General features: G+C 43.6%; 1 protein-coding gene across 10 annotated transcripts in view; it reads right to left on the bottom strand.

Annotated features, from left to right (window-relative positions):
• Nucleotides 1-27,908, bottom strand: part of LOC126236693 (oxidation resistance protein 1) — a 785,360-nt gene that overhangs the window by 271,650 nt on the left and 485,802 nt on the right. For all 10 annotated transcript variants that reach the window (XM_049946190.1, XM_049946189.1, XM_049946188.1 and 7 more), the window contains one exon: nucleotides 9,771-9,865. In XM_049946190.1, coding sequence (XP_049802147.1) covers nucleotides 9,771-9,865 — 95 coding nt within the window. The remainder of the gene's footprint in view (nucleotides 1-9,770; nucleotides 9,866-27,908) is intronic.

Consider the following 27,908-nt stretch of genomic DNA (forward strand, 5'->3'; position numbering starts at 1 on the left):
CCGGGCCGCGGCCGGTCGGCGCTCCATTATGGATTCTGAACGGGCAGGCGGGGGCAATGTAACGCTGGCCACGTCCGCCGCGCGCAGAGCTGCCCACACCGCAATACTGCCGCGACGATCGAATGTCTGCGGACTCACCGAGAGAGACAGTCCAAAATTTCTGCTCCCGTTTGTGGAATATCGCGGTAAGAACTAGCAAAGTTTGTGCCGTTCAATGCGAAGTTGCTCGCTACCGGCGCTGTTATGTCAACGTCAACATGTAGCGTCCCCAACAATAAATTATAAATTAAATTATATCCAGAAACAGGACAGTACAGACGGCTTTCTTCACCAGTGAAAATACGAAACACTTGATGCCGTATCATAACCTGACGTTCTTCCGATACAGAGACCCAGGCTTTTTCCAGAAGAAGGATTATAGGACTATGTGACCATTTTCGGGAAATTGTTTAAAATTAATCAGTGGGTTATGTAGAACGTTCTTCTATGGTTTTGTTTCATTATCGCAATAGTAGCGGTCAGAGCAACGCTTGCTTAATGCGTGCGCACGCAGCACTTCTCGTTCAGTTTAATGTAACGAATGCTTACGTGTTTAAAATTCAGAATTTTTTTGTTCTGAAATGCAGAGCAGGTGGTTCAGCACTAAGCTCAGTAACATACAAAGATCCATATCTATCATTCCAGCTTTGGAAAAAGAAATGCAGTAATTGAATATTGCATGACTTGAGACTATCGTCAGTGATATTTAATCCAGTGAAGCCAGACAAAGGATGTAAGGGATTCATTTAAGTACATGGATATACAGTATGCTTGATGTAGTTACCAGCAACCAGACGTTCTTGAGAAAATAGGCATCTATGCAGGACGAGAAAACGAACACAGGCAAACGTCCTTCAGTAACTAGAAACTATACCACGGAAACTGTCCATCATACTCTCAAGGAGCACAGGACAAAACAGTCGCAATTTAGTTGTATATATATATATTTTGGTATCAATTTACTTTTTTACTTTTATCTTTACGAGGGTTCCCTGATCGTAGGTGTTATTAGGAACAATATTACTGTTATGTCTTAGTATGTTCTGAGGATTAACAACATTTGATGAAAGAAATGTCTACTCATTACAACCTAGTGCCACTGATTTACGGAAAAAGGGTCTATAACATTAAAAACACAGGTTAAAATATGTAGTATTATGGGAAGATTTCCATAGTAGTAGTTATTAACATGTAACTGTATGTTAGAATCAAGTTGTTATTCGAATATATTAAAAGTGAGTATTCAGACTGTCCTGTCTCAAATAACCATTTTGTCTTATGAGCCTTTCTTCCGAAAACTGCCTCAGCTGTATTATGTGCCCTGGTTGTATCGCAATTGCAAACACTGTTTGACACGATCTGCTGTTTTCAGGTGCTTACCCGTAACTGCAATAAACTCTTTGAAATTCTGAAGGAAGCAGGGCTAAAATACAGGGAGCACACTGTCATTTGTAACTTGTACAGAAACCACACTACGGTTATTAGAACGGAAGGGTGTGAAAGGGAGGCAGTCGTTGAGATGGGAGTGAGACAGGATTGTAGCCTATCCCCTACGTTATTCAATATGTACATTGAGGAACCAGTAAAGGAAACCAAAGAAAAATTTGGAGGAGGAATTAAAGTTCGGGGAGAATAAATAAAAACGCTGACGCTTGCTGTCTCTGACAGAATTACAATGTCATCCGCAGAGGACTTTGAAGAGCCGTTGAACGAAATGGACAGTATCTTGAAAAGACGTCGTAACACAATCAATCTAAGCGAAACAAGGGTAACGTAAAGCAGTCGAATCACATCAGGCTGCGCCGAAAAAAAATGATACATTACACTTGTAGACGAGTTTTGCCAACTGGGCAGTAAAGTAATTTACGTTGGCCCGAGTAGATATGAAACGCAGACTGGCAACAGGAAGAAAAAATTTATGAGAACGAGAAATTTGTTAACATGTTATCAGCTGAAATATTGAGAAGTTCGGAATGAATTTTTCACTCTGCAGCGGAGTGCGCGCTGATATGAAACTTCCTCCGTGAACGGACCAAAACTCTAACTTGGGACCTTTGCCTTTGGCGGGCAAGTGCTTTGAGCAACCCAAGCACGACTCACGAGCCGTCCTCGCAGCTTCACTTCTGTCACCTACCTTCAAGGAAGTTTTACTAGGGTCCTTTCTAAAGATACGAGGGACGTTCAATAAGTAACGCAACAAATTTTTTTCTCGGTCAGCTGTGGTTGAAAAATGCGGAGTTTGTGATGGGCCATCATGGAATATTCCCATTTCGGCGCCTATAGTTTCACCATGTTCAGACTGGTTGCGGCGCTGTACGTAGCCTTCGAAATGGCGTTTGTAACGAGGGTGCGGTGAAAGCAGCGGAAAAATCAGACCACCGCAGATATTTGATAATTCTTTGCCACATGTATATGGAGAGCTCGCAGTGAACAAAAGCACGGTGAGTCGTTGGGCGACGCGTTTGTTACCATCGCTACAACGTCGCGCAAACCTCTCCGATTTCCAGCGTGACGGTCGGCTGCACACAGCTGTCACTCCTGCGGTGTTGGAACGTGCGGATACATTCATTGAAAGTCATCCTCGGATCACGCTAAAGTCACGGCGACGGCCTTGGTGGAATCTTAAGATGTTATTCTGTTTGATACAGTCCCCCATGGTGCAACGATCGACTCTGAAGTGCATTGTGCTACTCTCAGGAAACTGAAGAAACGACTTCAACGTGTTCATCGTCACAAAAACGCAAACGAACTTCTCCATCACAACACAAGGCCGCACACAAGTCTGTGTACCCGTGAGCACCTCACTGAACTTCCCTAGATTGTTCCTCCTCATCCTCTCTTCAGCCCGAATCTCGTACCTACAGACCTCCATCTGCTTGGTCCCATTAAGGATGCTCTCTGCTGGAAGCAGTACGTGGATAATGTGGAAGTTACTGATGCAATAAGACTTTGGCTCCGAAGTCGACCAGTAGAGTGATACCATGCGGAAATACAGGTCCTCCCAGTATGGTGGCTCAAGGCCGTCGCACTGAACACAGATTATGTAGAAAAATAGGCTATTGTAGCCAAAAGAATGGGGAATAAAACTGTGCATTGGAATCTTGTATAAAACCAACCTGCTTTTAGAAAAAAATGTAGAGCATTACTTACTGAACGCCACTCGTATTTATCTGGAGTTCAGCCATGTGCGGATGCGAAACATGGGCGATAAGCAATTCAGACGAGAACACAGTAGCTTTTGAGACGAGGTGCTATAGAAGAAAGAAGAACTGTAGATGGGTATGTCGCGTAACTACCGAGGAGGTACTGAATCGAACTGGTGGGAAAAATTTGTGTTAGAACTTGACTAAAAGAAGAGATCGGTTGATCGGGCACATTCTGCGACATCAAGGTATCATCAATATAGTACTGACGGGAAGTTTGTGGGGTAGAAACTGTAGAGGGAGACCAAGGCTTTATTTACTACAGTACGCAGGTTGAAATGAATGTACGTTGCAGTAGTAATACGGAGATGAAAAGGGTTGTACAGGATAGACTGGCGTGGAGAGCTGCACCAAACCAGTCTTCGGACTGCCGACGACGACTCAAACTATTTTACACTGTTATCCATGGTCATCAACGATCTGAATAATGGCGCGGAACGCAGGTCTCGTTCGAGTCTATTACGACAGCAGTTACATAGCTAAATGGCAGCCGTACATTGTATACACTCACATATGGTGCCTATAAAGTTTGGAGGTCATAAGTAACCTTTTGACAATGGCACATTGCCGAAATCAGTAGATTGTCTGGAATAAATGAGCCAGGGTAATCTAGTAGTTAGGCGTGTGCTTGGAAACAGGTTGTGGGATCGAATGCCGGTCGAACGATGGGAAATTTTCAGTTTGCCAAATATCAAGGTTTCACCTCTCAGTGACTGGAATATTCGCCAGGAATGGCATATGCTTCGGACTCCACGTTAAACGGTATGCCCTTTTCCACATAAGGTTTACTAGAATAGATTAAGGGCACGCACGTAGGCGAAGTGACGTCCAACTGAAAGACTTGCACCAGGCCGTTGAGCCACTGGAAATTATTAACGACTACGTATTACAGACAAGGAGGAAAATTCCAGTGTCTTTTAGTAAATTTAATAAATGCAATCTCCGAAAGATTATATCTTTGTGCAGCATACACTTTGAACACCGCGGATGTAATTTGCGTGTATGCTCTCACGTTTTAACTGCGAATTACACAGACGCACAAGTGGTTATAATCAACTATAGATCATGCTCCCCAGCTTGCAGCGAAAGCAACCACCTGCGTTTCCTGAGATGAGCACTGTGACACAAAATTCCAAAACGCGCTATACGTCTACATTCGTCGCACAGCCTGAGGGCAACACTCTAGGGCATCGGTCCAGTGACACAAGGAATCCTCATTTATCAGTTTCAGGTTAGCGCGTTAACTGCGCCGCGGCTCAACAAGGTGATAACGCAATTGAGCAAAAATTTGGAATACTATTTGATTCACTTAGCAGTCACTTACAAGTGACAAATGACAATACCTTCTACAGTACTTCACTTCTAGTCTGCACATTTCAACACGACTCTTTGTTCTCTTCCTTCACGTCGTAGTTTACTAAAGAATCCTACACGTTATTGCTATTTTCCCCACCACCTATTCACCTCGTGCCTGAACCTTAGCATAAAATTTTCATAAATTAGCGCATCTAAATGCCTCTTATTTCGTGTCTCATATTGCCTGCTTCCGATATTACGTCTTTATTTTGTTTCCATGTCAAACCACTCTTACGAAGCTTCGTACCCTGACTATATTACGTCGTATTTCTTCTTCGTATTTCCGCACTTTTAAAAAAATAAATATGGCCTACATTTTTGTCTTTGGCTGAAAAAAAGGCGGTTCAGGAAGTATATAGCTATTGTCTCACACTTTTCTGTTTACTTCCTTCGTAGTGGCAATTCCAACAAGTACTATTTACGAGGCATCGGTCAGTCGCAATGACCAAAAAAGAATTGAGACACGAAATCAATTTACTGACCAATAATACAAAAATTGTGGAATAGTAAGAGCGACATTAAATGGATCACAGAAATTAAGGAAGATATAAAAGAACTCCAAATTACAGTAGATGACCCAAAAAACAAGACAGAGAAAACCAAAATACTGCAAGACACGCAAACCAGACTACAAACGAAAATCAATAAAAGGAGTACCGGAAGAGTAGTCTCAGATGAAGAAAGAAAGAAAATATCTGAAATAATGAAGAAATATTGGGCAGACAGAAGAGCAAAACACCTTTCATGAAAGAATAGACTCTAATAATTATATTACCTAAATATCATATTAAGTTATTGTTGAGCCAAATTATATCCCTGTGTAACAGCTTGTTTACAACTTTGTATTTTTGGCTAGAGTGGTCCAATGAAGGCCATAAAATAAATAATAATAAAAATAATAACTGACCAATAGTAGCCTTAATATAGTTGTTAGAATTATATTTATCAGTATCTATTTGTAAGTAGAAAACGAGGGCATTTATTGGTATCAGCTCAGAACGATAGCCGTGCACAAACATTAAACAAGAGTACGATTTCTGAGAGTTCCGTGGACTTCAGAACTTCAAGCAGAGAATACTGACTTTTCAGCTTCTTATTAAGTAAACGGATGCACTTGGGATTGTACTGGCAAAAATTCATAAGGAAAGACAAGTCATCGTTGAACGCCTTCTTCATGTCGAGGTAGTAATTGTGAAAGGAACCACTCAGTTGTGTAAGGATGGATCTTGTGTGATCCGTTACGGAACCATTCCATAGTTCGACAGTGGTAACCAGGGAGGCCATGGAAAATCTTCATCAGTACGAGCTAAGGAGGATTTGAAGTTTGTTCCTCCTGAATATTCTTGTCTTCTTCATTGCAGCACGTCGCTGGAGTAACTCAATGAGCGTTACAGGTGCATCTTTACTTTGTAAATAGCGACGTGTATGTTCTATTTCTGTATATTTGTATAGATATGCCTGTCTCAATCCACACCTAACACCAGCTTGGATAGTTTGAACTTGATACGGAACTGTACACCGATATTAATTTTGCATAGGGAAAGTACGGAATTCATTATTGGCCCACAAGAAATTTTCGACGTTATCAAAAATAAGGGTAACATGGGGTGATGGGGGAGGGGGCGGGGCGCAAAGGCTCCGTTCCCTTGGTGCCCCTATTCTCCTGATGAGACATGTAAATCGGTCACAACTGCACATCCTGTTTAAGATTAGCGCAGTTCGTCACATGCAGGTTGCGGCTACTGGGTAAGGCACCTCTCCTACTCGCGGAGGCTAGCGAAGTACATCAGCTGTCCCTGCGCCTGATCGGCGATGTCCAGGAGCGCCCACTGATGCCACTGTGTTTCCGGGACACGGGGGCTCCAAGGCTGGAGGACCAGCAATGTGGCTGTCCGGGTCGACGCACGCAATCGGCGGACTCTCTTGGACCTCGGGTAGATACGTAACCTAGCTGCAGTTTTGTCCCACGTTCAAAATGAAAGGAGACGAGCTTACAATAGTTTGTGGCAACCTGATCACATTGCTCAGTTGTTACAACGCTCACTCAGGAAAGTGAAAATCTGGTCTCCAGCGCCTACTCAAGTAGTTTTTAATGTGGTCTCCCTAAAATGACAAGCTTGTAACGTCAGAAGATATGTCCCGCGCAAGGAAGGAAGCGAAAGATACAACTGCACGTAGCCTAAGCAGGTAGTTGGTAATGAACTAACTATCAGTGATGGAACCACCCGACAACGCCAAAGTTTGTTAAGGACTGGCACGCGAGCTGCCCCCCTTCGTGCTTCACGGGAAGTCCCTTACCAATTGAAGCCACCTGAGCACGCTTCCCAGCCCGACTCGAAGCTCCAACATGTCAGTAGGCGCTCTTTACTATTTCATATACGACATAAGCTCTCTTTCATTCCTTGCTGGCATTTGGGAGAGAAAAGGTAAGTCGGAGAATGGCTTGTCCGCTGAGTCTGCATCAGAACACAAACGCTATATTCCACTGGAGCAACACCATAGACTGGCACTGCCAAGTCGTCATTACGATTCTCAGCAGCCTGTAGGGTTCCAAGAATCGCCAGCACACGCAGCAGCCGACAATACGCGCACACAAAATACGAGAGGTAACTGAAATCCCAAAACAGCCTAAGAACATCAATAGAGAGAACGGCCATAGGCTCCCTACGTCGTGGCTGGCAACAATTCCGGCACAACGGGTCTAATTTAACTCGAGTCTGTACCCTCATCAAATAAACATGCAGCACATGGCACATGGGGAACTGGCTTCACTTTTCCGCCAATGACATCAGGAAAACACAGCAGCGCCATCCCTGCCAGCAGTGCAGCGAGCACCAAGACTGTGCGCATGAACATACAAAGAATGGGGCACCGTAGTGAAACAGTTCCTCATGACCGTCCTATTTTTTTTTTTTTTTTGTCAGTGTTACACGATGCTTGACGTGGCGCAAAAAGTAACGCCACTGGGAAGTGGATGGCGAAAAAACGAATGATTATTCGCTCTATAAACTGCGCCAATTAGGTGGAGGGGTTTGGCAATGCCTCAAAAGTAACAGGCATAATCCTGCCAGTAAGCAGCATCTGTTAGGCAATGGTTTGTGGACAATAACATTCCTGAAATGGACTGAGCTGCCCAAAGTCACAATCTAAAACGAGTGCAACATCTTTGGGATGGCTGAGAACGTTGACTTATCGTTAGGGACAGCTCCGCCCGAAGCGAGAATAAAATGGCTCTGAACACAATGGGACTTAACATCTGAGGTCATCAGTCCCCCAGAACTTAGAACTACTTAAACCTAACTAACCTAACGACATCTCACACATCCATACCCGAGGCAGGATTCGAACCTGCGGTTGCACGGTTCCAGACTATAGCGCCTCGAACCGCTCGGCCACCACGGTCGGCGAAGTGAGAATAACCAACAGCATTTCACGACATTCGGCGCGGCTCACGTGACGTCGCCCGCTTGCTACTGCGGGGACTCCATATTGGATTTCACCGTATTCTGTTTCTTTCTGTATTACAACTTGCTGTCATGTCAGTATGCCTTTTGAAGGCAATGGCACATCGAAGAGTTATCACAAACACCATTCTGGGTACTATTTATTACAATTATGAAGGCATTTAACGACACATCAGCGGAAATCTTATAACAAATAATATCCAAGTTATGAGGTCTATGGGAACATCGTGGTCTTACTTTAAGTGACAAGTGGTTGCGGTGTCGGAGGGAGCAGGTTCGCGTCCTGCTACATGCAAATGTTTTTCCAGATTTTTATGTTTGTAACAGATTCTGGTTCTTTCTTATGTATGTAATAGAAGAATGTTCTGTAGAGTTCGATATTATTTACATACTAGAGCGTATTCTCGCTCTGTAACGAGTTCCTTCGATTTTGTAATTATCCGGTTAAAGAACGAAAGATCAAACTTATTCAAGTGAAAGAAACAGCAATGATATTTGCTTTCTAGCTAGTCACGAATACACTTCTGTTTATTGTAAGTCGCGATTTCCGACGGTGTGGTTAGGCAGGAACGAGCAATGCTGAAATTTCTGCGAGTAATAATGAACACTGTACAAAGTAGAGAATGGACATTAATGTTACGGTATCCGACTGCCTTTTGTACTATAATTTCCGTAACTCACGTTTTACGTCTCGCGAAATAATCATTTAAAGACGAAATATACACGTAATTGTAGCATGTGCCACTATTCGCCAAGACAATTATTCAATACAAATTGTGCTAGGTTCAAATGGCTCTGAGCACTATGGGACTTAACTTCTGAGGTCATCAGTCCCCTAGAACTTAGACCTGCTTAAACCTAACTACACCTAAGAACATCACACACATCCATGCCCGAGGCAGGATTCGAACCTGCGACCATAGCGGTCGCGCGGTTCCAGACTGTAGCGCCTAGAACGGCTCGGCAGTTGTGCTAGAAATTACAAAAAGTTTTCGTTGAATTTTTACAATATGTCAGTGTTACAGAAGCACATGCGAGCAACACGAGCACTGAAGTATTGAAAAGGGAAGAACGAAGTTTCACTCCCCCCTCCCCCCCCCCCCTTTTCACAAGATGACTGCAGTAACAAAATACAATGTTCCGTGAATCATTTTCTAATAAATAGTTCCCATAATGTTTCACATGTAAACATTAAGCTTTCGTTATGTCTGCCATGAAGTCGGCAGAACACAAAAGACGAAAATGTCTCCGCCAGACCGCACACAAGCTTATCGGAAACGAAGCAATCGTACTGGCTCCCGCTACCCTGGTATGCTATTGGTTCTTCACGTTTCGGGCCGAGCTGTCCCTAGCGTTATGTGAACGTAGATTTCGCTCCAAATCCCGACATCCAGCATCACTACGTTCTCTAGTTTCCGCTCTTGAGGACACACCGCTGAAAGTATCTCCACCACACTTCATGCCCTCAAAAAAGGAAGTGTGGACACTAGTGAGTGTCTGGATACTTTTGACCAGATACTGTATGCGCTCACATGCTAAAATTTCTGTTGGAGATATAACATCTATACGGATGAAATTTAGTATTATTATTAGTAATGTACCCAGAAAATTCCATTATAGCATACGTCTAGCTGTAGAGGAAGATTTCCATTTTGCTAATCTGTACCGGAGATTTGTAACAACATGCAGCCGCCACATGTTCACGCACCGTGTACGTCGTCGTCTCGATTGGGGGCGGAGCAGAAGCGGGTCGGCGCTCCCCGAGAGGGGCGCCGTCCTTTCCGGGACCTCCGCCATCAGAATCTGTAAACAAAAAAGGAAGGGAAATTAATACGCAATAACGTAGACAAGTATTCTGCACTCACTGGAGTCTCCTGGTGAGGTATGTCCCTCAAACAGATGAATTTTTAAGTGATGTTTCGGAAACAGTTATTGGAAACTTACTTTAAAACAAGTGTGAAAGTGCCATGTTTCACGAAACTGTCAAGAACTACTGATAACATGATTATTTATTATCAGTTTCAATTTTCTGACGATTTTCAGTTATTATAGGACTAGCAACAGCCTAGGAGGCAGCCTTCTTTATTTATGCCCTGTAGTAAACAGTTGTCATGGCCTGATATTTGACTACCACTCCCGGCGGAATTGCAGAAATATCAAATTTTTAAAAATCGAAAGCAGGCAAAAACTATTTCCTTCCCTGTATTCAAAAGTAAATGATGGCGCCAGCGTTTTGATGCCTTTTTTTTCGCAACAGGGCACTGCACCTACAGGACTTTCTCGTGCATTTCAGAGTACTATAACGTGATGTGCGAAGTAATATTTTTTTCTTTTTCAATGTCACTATCGCCTGACCATTACGATACCGTAGTATAATGTCAACCAGGAATCCCGGCATTAAACGTTGGCTGAAAACAAAATTCAATTCAAACTGAAGTTAATATTTTCACTCGAAAACTAATTCGTAATTGGAGATGCTTTGACGGATGCGACTAAACGGAATTTCATCCAACAAAGCCAGTTTCCGCTTAAGAGTACCACATACGAGTCACCTGTGACTGAAGTCGCGTCTTTTACATTTGCTTTTCCCTGAAGTAAAATCTGTGGGGGTGGTCACACGCATTAAAGTGACAGAGTTAATATTGCTTAGCTACGTAACTTAGTATTTCCAATCCCAGTGTGCAAAGACACCAGAACAAAAAGAGTCCAGAAATTGTTTTCTGCGCTCCGGTAGTAAGATTCCGATTGGCAAGTTGTAAACTCTCTGCTTCCAATGGTAACGAGATGATAACTGGCTAATATTTGCAACTGGCTGGATAAATACCAGCAGTGCAAGCCAATTACTGCGCTCGTCAGCCACGCTTTTAAATGTAAATCAAGGTACGTCACGCAGTCTGGCATCTGGATACCAAGCGACTGCCTGCGATAGGAACGTGAAACAAGCGAATGTTTATTGCCGTATGCCTGTAGTTCCAACAGGCGCGCCGACAACTTGTGAAGCACGTAGACTGCTCTGTCAAGGTCGCCACGCGTCTCCAATAAAGCCCCAATGACGCCTCCCTGACGTCATCGATGGGACAGCACACACAGTAGGTTGCGTAAACATTCCACCTGTGGTGCTTCTCTGTGAGCCCTTAAAATCCAGTGTAAACAGAAGGGGAAAAAATTCCATCTTTAACAGCTACCACTCTGAGTTGATGGCTCAAACAGTAAATAGGAATTCGCCTCTAGATCAGAATTTCTTACCTTTGTCTTACCGAATTTTTTCACTGTTCGTTAATACGACAGACTCCAGGCTTATGACGAAGGGCAATAAATTCATGGGCGGTAGTAGTCAAAACTAAGCTTCAGTTGATGAGAAGTTTACCTGCACGTTCGGCAGTACTACCCTTTAACTTGAGTCTAAAATAAGGTATAGCATTTGTTGTTTCAGGTCCCAAGAAGTGTATAGTACATAATGTTAATTGCCACACAGGGAATGAATACGTTTACGAACGACAGCATTGCTCTAAAATATTTCCGGCGGCACAGAGTCAAATTCATCTCTCTAAAGGGCCCAACCTGGCACTCTGTTGCATCAGAAATTATCAGGGCGTTTTGAAAAGTAATGCCTCCGAAATTTTTACGTGGACACACCTAAAGATCGTCAAATAAAACAATTGTTATTACCATTCTACAACTTTATTCTTCTGTTAACATATCTGCAACCCCCTGACGAACTGTAGCGTGTTAACATGGCTGTGTGTTCCGTAAGTATGAGCGTGCGTGCGTAACAGCGTGCTGTAATCGAGTTTCGAATTCGAAGAAATCGTGCACACGTGGAGCACCCTCTCTTTCAGCATAACAATGCCAAACGAGCGCTGTAACATTTGCATCAATGCGACGCCTCGGGTTCACTGTCATCAATCATCCCCCATACCGTTCCCATCTGGCCCCACCCCGTTTTCACCTACTTCCAAAACATAAAGATCACCTTTGGAAACTTCACTTCAATAGCGATGAAGCGGTGCAGAGTTCGTCGGCAGGGTGACTATGTTGAAAAATAAATATGTATAAATTAAGAATAAACATGTAGAATTTAAATAAAGTTTGTTTTATTTAAAAAGCTTGAAGAGTTTCCACATAAAAAATTCGGAGTCATTACTTTTCTGCACGCCCTAGTGAGAACATGCTGCGAAAGTGTGACACAAGGAACAACTAAGGTCTTTGTTAAAACTAAATACACTTTAGCACGCTGACAGTAACATTTTAACTGCCACCTCAAAATCTGACCGGAGGACCTTTTAACAACAAGACGAGCATGGATATTTTTAACAATAACTCAATGCCGCGTTAGGACTTAGAAAGAGATTGCGTCGAATGTTCTTTGCCTAAGCAACGATATTATTAAGAGCGCCTATATCAATTTCTTTCGATGACAACTCAAAGCAGGTGCCCAGAGCAGTGAACATCGTCTGCAGGAGGCACTTGGCGTGACAATCAGGGGTACGTGTCGCGTGTATCAACCAGTTACGAAACACTTGATACACGTGCACTCAGTTTTTTTTTAAACTCAAGTGCCAACTTTTCTGTCGTAAATTACATTGTTTTCCTCGAGAAGTAAAAACAAGTACTCCACTGAGATGTCTCGAGGCCAGAACGACATTGCAGTTAATTCTTAAGTGCTCCCACGAATAAACGGAGGTAGTGGCTGCACATGAGCCAATATCTGCTTAAATATTCCTACTGCGGATAACACAATCACGTCATAGACGCCTCAGTGTGATCCAACTATTCGGCATGCCAGTGTGAATCACGGACCGACCTTGACGCTTACCGAACGAGCGCTGCGAGTCGACACTTTTCGCATGCTGTCTTACAGCCGCAAATTTCTCCAAAGCTATGGTCTGTCACTCTTGTCCATCGTATTCGTAATCAGATGGTTGAATTCTCTACGTCAAGCAGAGAGAAAACAGCGTTAAACACGACATGTCAGCTGAAGTTTTCTTAATATATTTTCTGCCAATTTCGAGAATTACCTCAAAAAAACCAGAGAACGTATTGTTTTACGAGACAGACTAATCTGCACGTTTTGCTGCATTCGTCATACGATCTGGTCCATATCAGGTATTGTCGCCACGCACGCTACAGTATATGATTAATAAATATGTTGTGTGTAATAAGTTAAAGATTGCAATAATTTATTTCCATTAAAAAGTGCCGGCGGCAACAAGGTTTTCAAGAAAGGGAAAATGTGCTCCAAAGTAATATCCACCAGGAGGTGGAAGCTGATATTTAGACCGTGCTTCGCCTGAACAGCTTATACTAAGCAAGTTCAACAAAAAGTAAGAAATACTGTGCATCCAAACAGCATACGTTTTTAAGAAACTATCAAGTTTTTCCACGTTCTAAGGATACAGTTTGGTGGAAAATTTCTCTAATGAAAGAGAGCGGCAATGGCAACTTTGTGAAGACATGTAAATCCGACACAGTAACATCCTGAAAGACAGAATCGAAGTCTTTGTGAATATTAAAAAATGTTCAGTTTTAAAATAAGGTATTCACAATTGTTATTTCACCAATTTAGCTATTCTCAAGTACAGTACAGTGAAAATTGTGTGCTTTAGCAAGTATCAAAACTCAGAAATATCTGACGTGTGTGTATGTCGCCATCATCACACTCACAGGCTTTATGGATATTAGTGTTTAACGTCCCGGCGACAACGAGGTCGTTAAGAGACGGAGCATCAAGCTCGGTGAAATGAAGGACTGAGAAGGGAATCGGCCGCGTCCTTTCACAGGAAACGTTCCGATTTACTAAAATCACGGAAAACCAAAATCTGGGTGGGCGGACGCAAGTTTGAGCCGTCGTTCTCCCGAATGCGAGTCCCGTGTGTTAACCACTGCGCCACCTCGCTCGGTCACTGGCTTGGTATTTCACTTTGTTGGGATCTTTGACGTGACAGAACGCCAACTACACTAAAAGATTTTTTATTATAAACAACTGTCACCTGACAAGACTTTTAATATGAAATATTTGTGAAACTGTCACTATATGGCGTGCGGAGTCAAAGGTCAAAACGAGTAACTTTTGGGAAGTAATACTTTTCTAATGCTCTTCGCAAATATATTACTTTTTTCTTATTGTGTTACACTTATTCTCCGTAATGAACAATTTATGAATATTGCATCTCAACGTAAGATCGGGATTTCACTGACGAGATTAATGTGTCACCACGGTAAACGTGCAACTTCCAGGCATTGTAAGTACAAATCGTTGTATGATCATCAGTTAGTACGTGAACAGTAACTACGCTAAGTTCCATGACGTAATCGTATAGAAAAATGAAGTTACTTTTCATCTTTGTGACAAGTAATGGCGTCGGTTAAGTTTCTGTATCTCCTGTTGAGTCTTCTGATTTTGTGATGTGGCATGTAAAACACTGTACTTCCCGTTATCTATAACCTGATTTACACAATGTAATGGCATCTATCTACTGAGCTAGAAAATTGCGTAATGCCAAAATTGCAATAGCACATAATGAAATACGGACAGCTACAAGGAAATAACCTCTTTCAATTTATACTGGTTGATGACCTATCCATCAGTCAATATATTCTTAAAAATTCCCAGCGAAACATATGAGCAATTTAGAATTTTATCACACACAAAAGTCCGCTACAGAGGTGTATTAAACACTTTTGCTTTCATGAAAATTTACTATCAATTAAAATTTTTATGCTGTTTTATACTACTTGTGACCATGTAGCTTCGTTACGCTATAAAGTTTGTTTTATTTTGCTTTGCTTTAGGGCGCAAAAACCAACTGGGGTCATACGCGCCCAAGTCAAAACTATAAGACGAACACAGAAGTTCAACGACTATACGTCAGTTCCAATGGACAGAATAGGGGACAGCTAAAAACAGGCACGTGGAAAATGGGCTAAAAAACACCATGCAGAGATGGAGGTCCAAAACTAAAAATTAAATGGCCTTCGCCACATTGCTTCGGCGGGTAAGAAGTAAAACGCGGTCGACAGCCCGCGGGTCATTCGCTAAAACGGCTGATAAATCAGACGGCAAACCCAAGCTGTTGTTAAAAAAAGGGTATTCCAGCAGGAGGTGGCGGACAGTTAAAATTTGGGCGCAATATGTACAAAGTGGTGCGGTATTGCCACTTAGCAAATGACGATGGCTAAAAAGGGAGTGCCCCAATATGCAGCGCAGTTAAAATAATCTGTCGTCCAAGGCGCTGGGAGAGGCTTAATGAGTCGAAGCTTATTCCGTGAAGGGAGGACCACTGACGATGCCAAAGGGACACTACCACCTGACAGACGGAAACGCAGAGATCATCTGAGGGAATGTAAGTACTCGTGGGCTGAGGTACGAGGACTGCAGCCTTTGCAGCAGCGTCAGCAGCCTCGTTTCCTGGCAGACCGACATCACCAGGGACCCACATAAACATGACGCTGGCTCCACGAAGAGTGAACAAGTGACAGTTTTCCTGGACCCGCTGCACTAAGGGATGACAAATGGCATGCATACTTGCTGAGGAGAAAGTCACAGCAATAGGACAGTGGTAGTTTAGCAGCTTCAGCATACAGACTCTCAACCGGACTGGTGTAAAAGGCGTCCGAGGCCGAGAGGAAGCGAAGATGGTGGATAGTGTTTGGATGGCGTAAGAGGGATGGGCGTGCAGACGCATGAACAAAGCACCCGTAGTCGAGTTTCGAACGGACAAGGGACCGGAACAAACGAAGCAGAGTGATTCGATCGGTACCCCCAAGAAGTACCATTGAGGGAACGTAGGAGATTGAGGGACCGCGTACAGCGGGCTGCCAGGTGTTAAATGTGGTGGGAGAAACCATTTGCGCCGCCAGAAATTCATACAGACGGTTTTGTCAAGGGAAAGGCGAAAGCCATTGTCGATGCTCCAGGAGTAAAGGCCATCAAGACAGCGCTGAAGACGCCGCTCAGTGAGACAGGTGCGTGGAGAACTGCAACAGATGGCAAAATAGTCTACGAAAAGAGAGCCGGAGATGCCCGGCGGGAGACAGGTCATTATAAGGTTAATGGTGACGGCAAAGAGGACGACGCTCAGGTCGGAACCCTGAGGCACACGGTTTTCCTGGGTAAAGGTGTTCGACAAGGCAGAACCACACGTAACTTGACAACTCGGTCTTGTAAAAAAGTCCGAAGAAAACAAGGCAGGCGCCCATGGAAGCCCTACGTGTGAAGAGTACGAAGGATACCAGTTCTCAGCAGGTGTCGTAGGCCTTCCCCAAATCGAAAATCACGGCCACAGTCTGGGATTTCCGCAGAAAACCATTCATGACATGGGTGGACAAAGTAACGAGATGGTCAACTGCAGAACGCCGCGCTCGAAATCCTTAAAGTGTATTCGTTAGTAAATGTCAAGACTCGAGCCACCACACCAGCCAGTCATGAATCATACGTCCCATCACCTTGCAAACGCAGCTGGTAAGAGAGATGGGGCGGTAGCTAGAACAAAGGTTTTTGTCCATACCGGGCTTAAGTATGGGTATGATGGTGGCTTCACGCCAGCGCCCAGGAAATGTGCCCTCTGCCTAGATGCCGTTCTACATGTTAAGCAGAAAGCGCTTGCTCGAAAGAGAAATGTGCTGCAACATCTGAATGTGGATGGCGTCTCGTCCTGGGGCGGAGGATCGGAATGAACTAAGAGCATGAACTAGCTCCCTCATAGTAAAGGCGGCATTGTAGCACTCACGATTCGGAGAAGAGAAGGTCACCGTCCGAGACTCCTCGGCTCATTTCCGATGGAGGAAGGCAGGGTGATAGTGGGAAGAGCTCGAAACTTCCGCAAAATGACGGCCCAAGGTGTTGGTGATAGCAATAGGGGCCACGACATCGTCAGCTACTGTCGGGCCGGAAATTGAGGAATGGATCTTGGTCCCAGAGAACCGTTGGAGGTTGGACCACACGATAGAGGAAGGTGTTGAACTGTTAAAAGAACTAGAGAAAGAAATCCAGCTAGCTCTTTTGGTATCCTGAAGAATGCGACATTTTACACCCATCTGTTTATAATGAATGCAGTCTTCCATTGTAGGATGACGGTTAAGAACGCGGAGAGCACGTCCCCATGGGTGAATTGCGTTGCAGCATGCCTCAGTCCACCAAGGGACTGAGACACGACGTGGTGAAGAGTAAATGCGAGGAATGGAACATCCTGCAGCAGTAAGGATAATGTTTGAGAATCATCACAAGTGGGGAAATTTGTTCTTCGGCGGTCGGCAGGGAGGAGTAAAGCATTAGCAAGCTGCCACTTGGGTATGCACACGATTGGGGTTGGAGTCAGAAAACGGATAGCACACGGGGAATGGTCACTCGAGTAGGTATCAGAAAGAACAGACCACTCAGGACGATGGGTAACCTGGGCAGTGCAGTAGGATAGACCCAATGGGAATAGATGTGCGAGGAGTCGGAAAGGAAAGCGGGTTCTCCAGTGTTACGGCAGAGGAGGTTAAGTTGGTTGACAAGGTCAGCCAAGAGGGCACCTCTCTGACAGGTCCTGGGAGAACCCCAAAGGGGATGATGCGCATTAAAGTCACCAAGTAGCAAAAATGGGGGAGGCAGCTGCCCAATAAGTTGAATGAAGTCTCCCCTGGTGACAGTGAATGATGGAGGGACGTAAATGGTACAGAGGGGAAAAAGTAAGGTGGGGGAAGGAAAAGGCGAACTGCCACAGCTTTAAGATTGGTAGTCAGCGAGATGGATTGACTGTGAGTGGGAATGCCAACATCAGGGGGAAAGTCAAAACAAATCGGAAATAAATGTGAAAGCTCAAAGCAGTCGTGAGGGCGCAATTTCGTTTCCTGAAGGCAGAGTACAAGGGGACGCTGCGAAGCATCCGTAAATCCTCTTTGTGGGACCGAAGGCCGCGAACATTCCATTGGAGGAGAGCCATGATGAGGAGACTTATGTTTTAGTCCTTGAATAGGTCATTTCTTTCTGACGTACACTGACGTAAGACTTTCCGCTTCCTGGAGTGAATTTCGGAGACAACAATGTCTGTTTTTAACCTATAGTGGATCGCAAAGGAAGTGACATAATTTGCATTAATTTATCGGTGTTATGCCGACAGTCATAGTGTTGTGCGACAGTCATATTTCGTGACTGTAGTGTTATGATCTTCAGTTTTTCCTTTGGTCAAGTCGGCCGAACACATTTTATGCACTAGCTTGTTTCCCACAACTGAGGTGACAGCCTGACCCTTTCCGTATGCATGCCAAAGGAATTCCTTGACTCCAAGACCAGATTGACTTACTGGAGTCTTCTGTTTCCAGGCCAAACCTGATGCCCACCGGGTATCTTCCGAATAAACCAGGGCATCGGTTTAGCTATCTGAGCAATGAACCAAGACTACGGGAACAATAATCCAACTGACTTCAGAATGAACGTAAAAGGAATCAAGATCCACTTTTAATGGAAAAAAGGACAGTTCATGCTTGAAGTTATGCGACTGGTCTATGTTGAATTATCAGTAGTGCGTAGCCGGAGACCTGCGCACATAATTCAGCTTTTCGAAACAATCCCCGCCTCACTATTTCAAATCCTAGTCAATTCAGAGGACTGTTCAGCAGTTATTCTGAACAACAGGTACTAGTCATAACAGTGTGTCTGAATCCCACCTTCTAAATTAAACTTTGCTCCTCATGAACCGGCCTTTACAGGGACTTTCTAGGAATAGCACAGCTCTTGACAGTCGCCTGGTAGCGAGAACTCGTTTAACATGAAGATCTAGCTGACGCCTACTGCTGTGGTGGAGTACTCTTACGGCAAAACGCGCTCACCTGAGACAGCCTTGCCGGGAAGTGACGTCACCAAGTGCCGCAGCCGCCTGTCACCTTCACTGCAGCTATCCGTCGTTCGTGTTACTGCCGGTTTAGACGAACATTGTTTTGCAGTAGTTGAATTCGTGATGCACCAAGTGCAACTCTGTAGCCGGTCAATAAATGTCAATGCGCTTACCCCTTCGATTACCGCCTCTTCAACTTTGGCGCTTTGCATGTCAGTCACGATGATTACTCATACAAACAGTTTCTAATGCTGCTTTCAACGAAACAAGCAGCTTCTCCGTTGGCCTGACGATGTTGGACATCATTCCAGATCTTCCTGCCACAGAAAGAATCGCTGGTCTCTGGCAATTAACTACATACATCCGCGTCAGAATCCAGAACGCTAAACACTACAGCACGGATGTGATCTAGTGAGCTGACAAGAACGCAGATGCATTTGTGACTGTGCCAGCAGCCTAACTACGAAAATAATCTAATTGCAGTTAGCCCAGAGACTGTTACTGTTTAACACGAGTGATTCTCAGATCTTTTGAAACTGTGCTACGTGAGTTGCTCATGTAGCGAAATGAGAATCATGCTAAAATATCGTACCAGAGAAAAATATTTATACATTTTCTTGGAATACCATCTCTGTGGCCGACGTTGCCTTATTCTTGACATGGAAAACTTCACCTCGACCGTAAATAGCTGGTTCAAAATGCCATTGTGAACATGGTGTTCAAAAGCGGCGTTAGGCGAATTACAGGAGTAGATATGGCTGCCTTCGGTTCCCAACAACAAAAGGGGATGAAAGTTACGCTATTTTAGCGCACTCCCATCGCATATCGAATGAAAGTGATGAAAGTTAAAACAAAGATTTCCGACAAGCGTATGTTTGCTCAGGAGTCGCTAAAAAGGGAACAGCTCTCTATCGTAACATCCCCCAGTGTTTCAATCGTGGCCTTGAAAGAAAATACAGTAAATATGATTAGAGAGAGAGAGAGAGAGAGAGAGAGAGAGAGAGAGAGAGAGAGAGAGAGATAACTGACTGTCTTTTACGGCGGTGTTCATTACAAAACCTTAGCGAATTTAGCTATTTACTTCTTATAGACCAATATTTGCAGTATAATTATTCCAGTATGTGTTGTTTTGAGCGAACGAAAGTAAGCCACCTCAATGCACAGCACAGACGGTAAAAGAAATCTCCGGGAATACAATGAAGCTACGATATAGGGTACTTTTTAAACTGCACGAGGTTGCGACGATTAAGTTATCTGCTTCGTGGTCGGCTTGGCAGTGCACCAAAGGTTGCTAGTTAGAAATTTAATCTGAGAGACGATTTAACTGCGAACAATCCCCGTAACTGTTACGTGCGCTAGAGATTGATACCACCGCTAGAAATGGCCACAAGTGGCGCGGACGGCATAGGGAGCACCACACACCGCCCAAGCATAAATATGGGACGAGGTCAGCTCGTCAACCAGTCTCAGGGACACCTGATGAAGACGCCGAGTTACGACGTCGAAATATCGTGTTGGGAAGATGCGGACCACCGGCAGTACACCCGATTCTACGAGATGACAACAAATCGCCGGGAAAGTATTAGAAATTATCTCGGGTCCTTATCTGACCTGCAGGTCTCACGAATTTCCGTTTACGCTTCTAGACTGATCTACACGTTTCGGGCTCAAGCACTACGTAAATTTAATACTTGGAACTCTTCAATGTGAATGACAGTTACATTCGATAGGTGTGAGGCTTATCGAGAGAGAACGGAAATAAGTTACAGTAACAGAAAAAAAAATCTGACAATCAGCAACAATTCCGTTTTTGTCTTATCAAAAGAATATATTCCACGAACTGAACTGCAGAACAACAAAACACGCTATGATGACTACCGAAATTTCTTCGAGTTGAATGTCAGTAGTTTACGTTCCGGCAGTTTCAAGTTTCCTTGCCAGTCGATAGGAACAGCGATGATGTGCAATTTCAAAAGTACAAATTGATTTCTTGATGAAAATATCAATGTTAAAAACTAGCATTTACCTGGAAAGTGCTAATTTTAATGCTTTCACCTGAAGGTCGAAATAGTCTACGAAAGAATGTGGCTTCTTGAGCAATGCACCTTGTCGCGGCCTCGTGGAAGGGGAAGGAGGAGGACACAGCTAATGCTAAATCAGATCGAAATTCACTGGATAATTTCTGTTGGTTCCCGTCCTTCACAACAGTACTTACTTCCTCTGGAGCAGCCACTCCTGCTGATAACTCCAACTACTGCCCACATTCCGCGAGACCCTGCTGCGAAGTTTGGCACTGAGAATAAATCTAGGCATCTGAAATTAGACGACACTACCTCTCTCCTCCCTTTGCTTGACAAATTCTGCTGAAAAAAATTACGTCACCCACCAGAATTCGTCCACCTACATCCGCTTTGGGCACCGCTGCATTGGCCTGTGTTACCACGTAACTAGTATTTTACCCTTCACAAATATGCTACAACGCCAATAAATGTGTCCCTATGTGGCACTACTGACGCTGTTCAATACACACAACACACAGGAATCGAGGACTTGGAGAGATCAGGAATGAGCTGTGTACAACCGCTTTAAACTGGCCAGTCTCCGGTGCGTCGCATTTAACTAAAAACTCGACTCTTGTCAGGTCCAACTGGACAATACTGGCTGAGAAAAAGAGAGCGAACAAACGCGTTCAGAAGTAATACTCAGGACGTGCTACCTACTACTTATGCATCCGTTGGGCATGACGATCACTATTACCTATACAATGACTGATCAGTTAACAGCTAATATTGTTCTGTTTATACATATATTCTCTCTGAACATATTTTGTTAGCGACAAAATGGGTCTATGTGACTTCACCCAACTAAGAGGGTTTATTAATCAGGTGTGATGCACTGATTCATTTACTGATTTCGAACAAAATATTAACAATGAACGTTTCTAAATGGAAAACGATCTTTTAGAAACGAATAGGGAACTTCAATTTTATTCGACCTACACCATTTCACGCGGAGCAGACGACTTAATTATAGGCAACACACACTGCATATGAAGGTAGTAGTGTGCGTAAACTCAGCCACATCACATAAAAAAACGCCTAGCGACGCCGGGGCGCGTTAGGGAACATTTCGGTTCTAGAAAATATCTGTTCCCCATAATGTGATCTGGAACTCCGATTTAAAGGCTTTGAAACACTCTGCTGATGACTATAGAAGCACGTTTTTATGTAAGTGTATGTATAAATCTGTCTGAAGCACTGCTATAAATTATTTCAATATTTAACCTCTATTCAGTGAACGTTTAACAGTTACGTTGACGCGCACGCACACACACACTTTCGACACGTTGCTGGCCCTGTGAAGCAAACAGGGTCGTAGGATGAAATGTATTCCCAAACTGGTTAATTATTCAAATAAATTTACAGTGGATTCCAAAAAGTTATAGAAATCAATTATAAGCTACAGAACTTGCTATCAGTCCATAAACGCAAGTTGTCATGACCAAAGGAATACACTAGTGGTGCACCTTTTGGTAGTACGAACAGAACAGTGACGTTGCTCTCGCCCCTATTTTCGTCCGACGGGATATGTTTGCCATTGGGAGTCTCGTGTGGCGTTGACGTGTAGAGTGTCCATTTCACCGCTCTAAAAGTAATTAACGTTAGCGGATTAAAATCGATGTTGCCTCTGACAAGAATGCATCATAATGTTATCGAGGCTTACGTGAAGCCTGCGGCGAGAATGTATTACATACAGTATACTACGACTGCCTGTTGGGTCAAGGTGTTTCGTGCGCATTTCCATCGCACAGATTATCCGCCCATTCCTCACAGTAAGTCGGCTTATTTTTGTTTAGCATCGATGGACTGTCCGGGAATTATCGTTTAGGTTGGCCTCTGTAAGTCATCGAACGCCTTGGTAGATATGGGCAGGATGTCTTAACACGAGGAAAATTGCGTCCCGTTGGGTGTCACATCGACTCACCGACGCACAGAAATGACACCGGTATGCAATGACTGGCTTCACCTGGACGGATACCGCAACAAAGGAGACATTTCTGCAGCGTATCGTCGCCACTGATGAGATGGGGGCACGATCCTAGGAACCTGAATTAAAGCGTCATTCGAATTAACGACGTCGCCTAGCTTAGCCACGTCCACAGAAACTGCAGCAGGAACCTAGTCGGGTGAAGCTTATGCCGACAGTGGCGTATGACAGAGTGTGCTGTTCTTACGCTTACTGTGTCCGAGGGGCAGGTTATTAAAAATGACTATTATTGCCTATTTCTGGAGTGACATCTGCATCCGGCGCAAAGATCCACGTTTATTGCGGACGACCATCCTACAGTGTTTCGTGGCAACTACACTGTCATGACATAAACAACGCCGAGTTCTTATTGCAACGGTGGTACTGATTCGTCTTCAAATACCCTCCGTACTCACCAAACACAAGTCTTTCGACCTGTTTCTCAAGTTAAAGGAACCCCTCCAGGGCCGCCGATTTCCTGATGTAGCATCTGTAGAGCATTATGTCACTGTCACCAACAGATAACGCCTTGCCAACAGTCCCCAAAGGCTTTCTGACAGTTTGCAAAAGGTAATAACATTGCGGGTGATTACACTGAAGTTATGTAATGCAATTGTACTTGCACGTTTATTAAATACTGCGTTCTATAAATGTTGCCAGTACAGTTTCTCGCAGTCAGTTTCCTCGCATAAATGATCTAAGACAATATTTGTGAGCTATAGCAGTTTCCCGAATTCGAAGAGTTAGTCCACTTAGTCCACACATAGAGCACCCTCTTCTTCAACATGACAATGCCAGACAACACACGAGCTCTGCGGCACCTGCAACAATCCGACGTCTTGGGTTCATTGTCATTGTTCATCCTCCATACAGTTACGAATTGGCCCAATCCGATTTTATCCTATTACAGGAACTTACAGAAAACTTAAGATGACTTCACTTCGATAGTGATGAAGTGGTGCAAGCAGAGGTGAGGTTGTGGCTCCGTCAACGAAGTATAACATTCTGTAGTGATGGTCTCAACAAATCTCTCTCGTTGGGAGAAATGCGCGTACCGGCAGGGTGACTTTGTTGAGAAATAAACAGGTAGACACGAAGAGTCTTTCGAAACGAAAATCGCTTTTTCACGCTGTTTCTTTACCGTCCTGTTAATTTCATTCTGTGCGACCAAAGCTACGCATGAGGTTTCCATGGAGTTATTTCCTCGTACTGCTCAGCGTCCTTGGAGAACATCGATTTCACAGTAGTGTATATCCAATTCGGTATTTTTTCCTCCTTGGAAAGGAAATCTGAATTCCAGTCGTCAACGTGTAGTGCCCCTTTTCACGAAGTTGCGTTCCGTACCCTTACAATAATTAGATATCTTTAAAGCACATTTCCATCGCATTTTTCAGCGACGCACCAATTTCTTCTCCTGGCCGTCATTTAAATTGATACCGTAAAAACAACAACCTGCAAGTTACCGAATTTTCTATTTTCTTTTCCAATGTGTAACGTATTTCCTGGCAGCGCCTGTGGGCTCGTCCTATTCGATGTGGTCGGCGCTAGAGCGGCGGTCTGGTATCAGCAATTTTTCAGCTTTTAAATGATGGGTTGGTCTTTCCATAATTATTCTAAATGGGTTGTGTTCGGGGACTATAAAGGCTAGCTGAAGGACCAGATTTGCCTCGGTGACTTGTGTTTCCCGACACCTACTGGAAAGAAACCTTTCGAAGTCCTGGCAGTAAATAGCCCAATACCTCACAACACGTACTAGTAGCGACAGCAGAAAATTGTCAATGGACATGTCCGAATTCTGTTCCTGAGGCTCATTGGCCCAAAGGACTGGATGTCGTGAAGAAGTTTGGGGGCTAGCGAAATCGAGGATTTTGCTGTTATTGGCCCATAAACGCACGCTGCTATGCCTAGAACAACACACAAATAGCGCTTGTAATCGTTGCTGAGTTAACAGTGACGTTGCTCTGTAGCCCCTTTTTCGTTTGATGGAACAATTATGTTTTTTTTTTTCATGGTGCAGGGGGAATGAAGAAGAATACAACCAATTTGTTTGCTCTGGACGAAATTTGTAGTTTTATGTATAACGTGTGCACTATAGCACGAACTTCTTCCAGACATCATCATTCTTCCTCTTACAGAGCACAGTCTTAATTGTATACACTGCAGAACTCAGTTTTCGTCTTATCATAAAACGAATTTCGTTGAAAGCCATCTGATCTCTACAATCGGTCATTTCGCCTTCTAAATACCACTTTAGAACAGCATGATGGGTACTTTATATCCGTCCTAAATCACGACTAGCCTTGCACTTCTGCACGCCTAAGGAAAAGAACACGAGTCGACTAGGATGAAGCGACCGCATACTAGCGAAACTACAGCGACAATGAAGGCATGTGGCATAGCACTGACTTAATAGCGGAGCACAATGGGCCCACTCGCTTCGAAAGTTCGACATACCGAAAAAGGGTGTAAAATCCTACAAAACTGATCTTTTTAGATTCTTTGCGTTGCTGACTTGGAATCTGATGTCGGAATTACAAAATTCAAAATGACGCTTCCAATTTGGTGGATCAAAAATTATAAGTTTCGCTGATTCCATTAAAACTTTGGGTTTGAAGTATTGTTAGGTCGCTGATAACGAATTAGAAGTCTAAATTGCCTTACTGAAACGTTTTATTCGATATTTTATATTTTTCAGTCGAAGTCAATAGTCACATTCGGTGCTCGTGTCACTAGTGCTTTCAGAAGGGTCACTTTCGAATTGTCCACTGAAAGGTGGTATAAAAAGCAGCGCTTTCAGCTCAGGTGGCATCTGTTTATCTTCTTTCATTGTCATTTTCTAGACACTCAAATAGAATAGACCCAAAGATGCCAAAAGCCGATGGACTACGGGGTTTGAAGTATTGTTAGGTCGCTGATAACGAATTAGAAGTCTAAATTGCCTTACTGAAACGTTTTATTCGATATTTTATATTTTTCAGTCGAAGTCAATAGTCACATTCGGTGCTCGTGTCACTAGTGCTTTCAGAAGGGTCACTTTCGAATTGTCCACTGAAAGGTGGTATAAAAAGCAGCGCTTTCAGCTCAGGTGGCATCTGTTTATCTTCTTTCATTGTCATTTTCTAGACACTCAAATAGAATAGACCCAAAGATGCCAAAAGCCGATGGACTACGACGTGCATCGTTTTCTCACAGCAATACTTTCGTGTAAAATCTTCGAGATAACGCCGGGTGACTATTCCGACCTTCCTGCACATCTTCAGATAGCTGATCAATCGGCAACGGAACAGCTTCGATTATGGCATATCTGCGAATCAGAACTATGTTGGCACAAGGCATGGGGTTTTTGTCTAGAATACTTTTAGTCTGGTGAAGCTGGCAACCCCGACTTTCGAGAAATTTACATATTTTTTTCAGTGCTCTTGATAGACATGTTTTGGTTCTAGAATTCTCTGTACACAATTTGCACAGTTCAGCAGCATTTCGAGAAGAAAAGAAAACCAGTATTATTCAGGGAAATTTTCATCTCGTAGAAAGAAATTATTTGCCAATTTGTGAAAAAATGATAATTCCGAATCACTTCCCAAGAAATCTACAGAAAACCATAGAGACATTTTTTGTGGAAGTAGTAGTTCATGAAATAATTGCAATAATGATGGACCGATTTTTAACGTATGGCACTGCCACACGGTAGAAAAATGACCGTCCACTAAAATCATGCAAATGTGTGCACGCAGCTACATTTGAACTCGTTAACTATACTACTAAGGTAGTATGAAATACATTTACAAAAGAGCAGCCATGCAGAGGAAATTCTGTAGCCAAATATTTCGGATAAAATCGGCAGTAGTTCAGTTTTAAGTCGATATATGTCGTCATACCGGTTAAAAATGTCAAACATACTTTCTGAAGTGCTACCCATCTTGCTTTATCCTGACAACTGCGGCGCCTTGATTTGTAAAGTATGCAACCCGCAATATTAGAATCTTGCTCCGTTTCTGACTCCACTAGCTTGGTACGTGGTACGTGAACAAGACTGAATTGGCAAGATTTAATTGTGTGTTGCCGTGAAAATTGAGTACGGTGTTTTTTGGGGGATTCTCGCCGTACTGACTTTTTTTGTGACTATCTGTGGAAGCTGTCAGAAGCCAGCTGGTGGTGGTATACGAACTGTTGGCATTGTAGATGTTTCTCTCCAGTGTTTGGATCTTTGAATCTTTCTGAAAGTAATCTTGGTACAGGAGATTATTAAGTTTATATACGACTAATATAATTGAGACTGGATTAGTTAAGTTTAACCCTTGTGAAATTATACTCACTGTTAGTGCAGTGGATTTATCGAAGTCCGACAGCAAAACTGTTTCTGAGCAGATCTGTATAAACGTCCCACATATTAGTAATCACGATAATGCGCAACCCACTGCACGTGTAGGCGGTGCTAACTTGTCACCTGAGAACTCATAATTCCCACAACTGGCGGCCCATACTAGGTTTTATCGAGCAGAGAAATTTTTGCAGGTAGAGGTCGCAGTTGGCAGTGCCGGCACACCCCCACTCACGAGAACATGCAGGCGGGGCGTCAGCGTCGCGTGACTGTGAGACCGTCCTTAACGAGGCAGGTGCCAGGCCGCCCGCGCGTGGAACCGCACCGCATCCTTACCTCGTGCCTTCGTAGTACCGGTCCGACAACAAACTGTGAAGGACATGTCTACCTACACCCACGTCTTCATTGCGGAAGTCATCCTGGATGAATGCGGCAAGGGTACATAATATATCAACGCCATTATCCAACTACTGAAATCCGTATGGCATTTGTGAATGCTGGTCTGGTAGAAGTGACAGCATGCCCCAGTATTATCATCTCCAATATTGATGAACAATACTCAAGAATCTGTCGAACAAGAGCCTTTTAAGCCACTTCCTTCGTGAATGGGTTACATTTCCTTAATATTCCATGAATCTTAGTCTGGCATCCGCTTTTCCTACAATTTATTATATGTGGTCAT

This window comes from Schistocerca nitens, chromosome 2, assembly GCF_023898315.1.
Source record: "Schistocerca nitens isolate TAMUIC-IGC-003100 chromosome 2, iqSchNite1.1, whole genome shotgun sequence".
Lineage (NCBI taxonomy): Eukaryota > Metazoa > Arthropoda > Insecta > Orthoptera > Acrididae > Schistocerca > Schistocerca nitens.